Here is a 4,248-nt window from a genome sequence, read left to right on the forward strand (position 1 = left end):
TAGCATTAAATTGATTAGTCTTGGGTAATGTTTGACCTGTTTGTGCACTAACACACAGTTTCCTCTGTATTGTAACAGTGTGCCTTCAGGACAGCGTTCTGGCCTTTTGGAAACATGGCATGCAAGGAAAGAGCTTCAAGTCCAATGAGGTAAAATACAGTCATTTTAATCACCCTGGGGAGAAAAATAAAACCTGCTCTTTTTTCTTTTTCTTTTTCTTGTGCTCTTAACAAGAACCGTGATATTTAAAATTTCACCATCATTTTCATGGTTCCTCAATAGGTGCCAGGGTGGAAACTGTGAATGCAGTATGTGTTAACATCCTTGACACAGGCTTGTGTGCTGTACACATGAACAAACACCTCTCTCTCCTGTCAACAAAGACCCGTAGTGTCTGTTTATGTGTGTGGCTGCAAGCTGTAGGTGATCCCAGGAGATTAGCCCTCAGGTAGAGCAGACAGCGTGTCTTTGTGTTAGAGCGTGGTAATGAATTTGTCCACCTTTCCACGGAGGGATTCCAAGCTAACCTGATCACGAGATGCGCTCAGCGGTACAATAAAAGTTCAAGAGATCGCAGAGAGGTGAAGCATTCTGCTTAAATGAAAATTGATATGGCCTTAGGGGCTGCCCTTTTGAAAGCTGGCTGTGTGAGACATGGTCCAGCAGCACTCGAATGAAACAGAAGGTCTGTGCCCCGAGTCCGTGCCCGGCCCAGCTTGACAGATCGACCATAGCAAGGATTTTCGAAATGTCAGCAGTCATGCAAAATTCATACTCAATCATAAGCGAAACCCGTCACACAACAGGGAGAAGCTGCTAAATAATTCAGCCTTTGTCTTGTTATGATTCCTGTGAAAAGCGAAGGCATTCAGAGGGGGGGGCGCGTCTGGTGATCCGTGCTTTCCTCGGTGGGTGCATCTGTGAACACCCGAGACCTTGTTCTCGTTTAGACTTAAACAGATCAGATCTCTCCCAGGGCCAAGGTCTTACACCTAGCAGGTGTCAGCCACTCACTGTCTCACATCTGTCAACAAGTTTTCATGACATGCCAGCATATGAGTGTTTTGAAGGGGCCCCTGTCCTTTACCCTGCATGGTGTCAGGCTACATATTGTGAGTAGAGGTAACAGTAAGCTCCAGGCTCATAGGTACACAGCAGAGATGGCACTGGGGGCTTGTTAAAAACATTAGATAGTCTGTTATAAAAGGGGAAGTCTGTGAATTCAAAATTTAAACACAGGAGATGGAGTAATTTGGGAATTCTGCAGATCTTTTAATAGATGATAGTGAAATGAGAGAGGTGTGATGTAACACCACAGAGCCTTTCGTGCATGTCCCCATGCAGTTTAAAAAGCCTTATATTTTGTTATTCTTGCGTTACAGTGTACCTTCACTGCCAGCAGTACTTCTGATATACAGCCAGTTGTCACATGAAAGTGTGTGTGCGTGTGTGTGTGCGTGTGTGTGTGTGCGTGTGTGTGTGTGTGTTTCTTTTGAAGGTAACCCAGGAGATTTCTGATCCAAGCAGAGTCTTCCGCCTCCTTGGATCTGACAGGTTGGTACAGATCCTTACACTTCAGATATGTCATCAGTAGAGGAAGTACAGCCACAGCCTACATTCCCTCCTCTTTTAAGCATCTGTTCTATTATTAATTGTTTTGTTTGTTTTTTGGTATTATTTTTTGGTATAGCTATTTATTCATCCCATAATTCCCATGAAACCTGTCCCGCTAGTTTATGACCGTTATCCCTCAGGTGTGTTTTTCCATTACCTGAGAACCACCAAACAACCTCCTCACCCATAACGTTTTGAGCAGACAATTCTCATCTGTCACTGCACTCAGACATTTACTTTCAAGTGTGTTACTTTGGTTGTCCCTCATCAAATCGTCTTATTGATTTACTTTTAGGTAACACTGTAGTAAATTACGATTGCGCTCTCTGTGGTGACTGCTCTCAGCTGCAGATGAAGCAGGATGTGATTTTTAGACTCAGTCAAACAGAGCATGCTCAAACTGGAGGACGATCTCCCAGCAGCACCTCTCGTTGAGCGGTGACTCCTGATGGAGCCGCCCCGACTTGTGGCACCAGAGCGAGGCCACTCTCTGCTGCCCAGCCCGCCATGTTTTATTCACCGCCGCCTGGGCACTGCCAGCCTGGTTTGAGTGTCTCTCCGCGCCTCTGTAATTTCATCTGATGGAACGGGCAGTATAGACTGCAGCTTCTCCGCTCAGCTGTCACCGCCACAAGGCCGATGGCATCTGAAGATGCACCCACTGCCCTCCTGATCTGGCCGTCATCTGACTGTTGATTACTTAACATGCATGACTCTGCACACTGAAACCACGAACATTATGCAACACGTCGCTAATGTCAGTTTCAGTGCAGTTCAGCCTTTTTTCTTTTCTTTTTTTTTTTTTTATCAGACTGTCAATAATCTGATCAAAGCTGTGGGTGAACGAAGTCGACCAGCTGTCTTCTCGTTGTTTCTCTGCATTTTTCAAACTGATCTTTGAGTGTTACACATAAAATATGCATAATTTTCATCACTAAAAACATCAATTTTACCCATTTTTATCAATTTAAAAAAACAATACAGTAACATAAGATTAATGCTTCACTGGGGAATCTACGTCTAGCTACACTATAACCCTTCTGAAATCTTACGGCATAATCTCATGTCCATCTCAGGTCAATGTAATTGTGATTTGCCTGATCAGCACAATCAATTCCTCCTGTGCTGTTTCGCCACAGTTTTTGATTTATTAGTGACAGAATAACGGTCACCCCCTTAATATGAGAAATAATAATCATAGCATTAAAGTAAGGACTCACAAATGTCAGCAAATTCCTGAAACGACATCAGGAAGTCAAGGAATGTAGAACTTCAGGAACAAACATGAATATGAAAAAGTCCCTGCATTTTATTTCTATCATGACTGACACCACATATAAAACACCAGGACACAACCACGTGGTAACGAACACGTAATGCACCAGCATAAATGCTAGCAACGTCAACCACTTATGTAGGTTACGTTGTAGGCTTTATATAGATTCCCAACAAATGTAAATCAGGGCTTTAGACCTTTTTGATCAGATTATGTGTGGAGAAAACAACGAGTGATAAGAAGAATCTTCCAGGATTTTAGATGAGGAGGGAATGAGGGTTTAGTTGAAACACCTGGATCGTGTTGTAGGGGTTTTTGGAAAAGTAATTACCGGGAAGACACGTTGTTGTCAGAGCTGTGTAGACGAGAGGAAGTGATCGAAGTGGAAAATCAAGAGAGCAGCAGGGATTTCCAGTAAAAGCAAAGCGAGTGGGGAAAAATGGCTTCCTTGCATTAAATGACTGTTGTGTAAAGAAACAGGATATTATGTTTTTCTTACAAACTGCTGTTCCTGTGTTTCTGTTGCAGGGTGGTGGTCTTAGAGAGTCGACCGACCGACAACCCCACGGCCCTGAGCAACCTCTATATTTTAGCAGGTCACGAGAACAGTTACTGATCCTCAGCCAGTGACTCGCCAGGTCTTTGAAAAGTGGATAAGAGGCCTCACTTTTGGGAGAAAATGACACTCTTAGACCTGCGTTTCTGTTACGAGAATTGTCCGGTTTAAAAGCGTTTTTGGGAGCTTTTGTTACTGATCACGGGATCTGCAGGTCAGTAAAAGAGGAGCTTGGTCAGTTCGGATTCATACGTAGCCTTTCACCAGCAAGACGTTAACTGTAGCCTCCGTCATCTCAAACAATGCGAGGACTGTTACGAGCAGGAGGAGAAGCAGTAAAAAGCTTGAATAATCATCATTACTTAGCGTTTTCCTCACTTTCCTGTTCTGTGGACTGAGTTACAAACAAATTATCTAGCGGTATTATTACAAAAGTGCCATTAAAATTCACAAGAATTGTGATTGTATTAGGAAACCATGGGAGATTTGTTGTGTTATTGTCTGTCACTCATAATTACTGCCAGTGGCAAACCTTAGTAAGCTTGAGAGGAGATTTTACAAGCTCTGTAGTGAGAATAATAGATCAGTTGAAACAGAAACTCACAAGTGCTGTGGGTTATTTAAGCAATATTTATTAACCTCATCTTCCGTAAGAGGGTATGTTGGATTTATACACGGTGACGGAGCGGTCTGCTGTGTTAAAATTAACTACCTAAGCAGCTTTGGGTTATTTTTACTGCTCTGTAATATAGTTGCATCTCCTGCTCTGCTGCATTTTTTTTTTTTTTTTTTTTTTTTTTTT

General features: G+C 42.8%; 1 protein-coding gene across 7 annotated transcripts in view; it reads left to right on the forward strand.

The window, feature by feature from the left end:
- Positions 1–4,229, forward strand: part of map4k5 (mitogen-activated protein kinase kinase kinase kinase 5) — a 28,016-nt gene extending 23,787 nt beyond the window's left edge. For all 7 annotated transcript variants that reach the window (XM_005736723.2, XM_005736724.2, XM_005736726.2 and 4 more), the window contains 3 exons: positions 79–149; positions 1,499–1,554; positions 3,419–4,229. In XM_005736723.2, coding sequence (XP_005736780.1) covers positions 79–149; positions 1,499–1,554; positions 3,419–3,506 — 215 coding nt within the window. In that variant the 3' untranslated portion in view covers positions 3,507–4,229. The remainder of the gene's footprint in view (positions 1–78; positions 150–1,498; positions 1,555–3,418) is intronic.
- Positions 4,230–4,248: the final 19 nt, after the last annotated feature.

This window comes from Pundamilia nyererei, unplaced genomic scaffold, assembly GCF_000239375.1.
Source record: "Pundamilia nyererei isolate P.nyererei 1_Seehausen unplaced genomic scaffold, PunNye1.0 scaffold00070, whole genome shotgun sequence".
In the NCBI taxonomy this organism is placed as follows: domain Eukaryota; kingdom Metazoa; phylum Chordata; class Actinopteri; order Cichliformes; family Cichlidae; genus Pundamilia; species Pundamilia nyererei.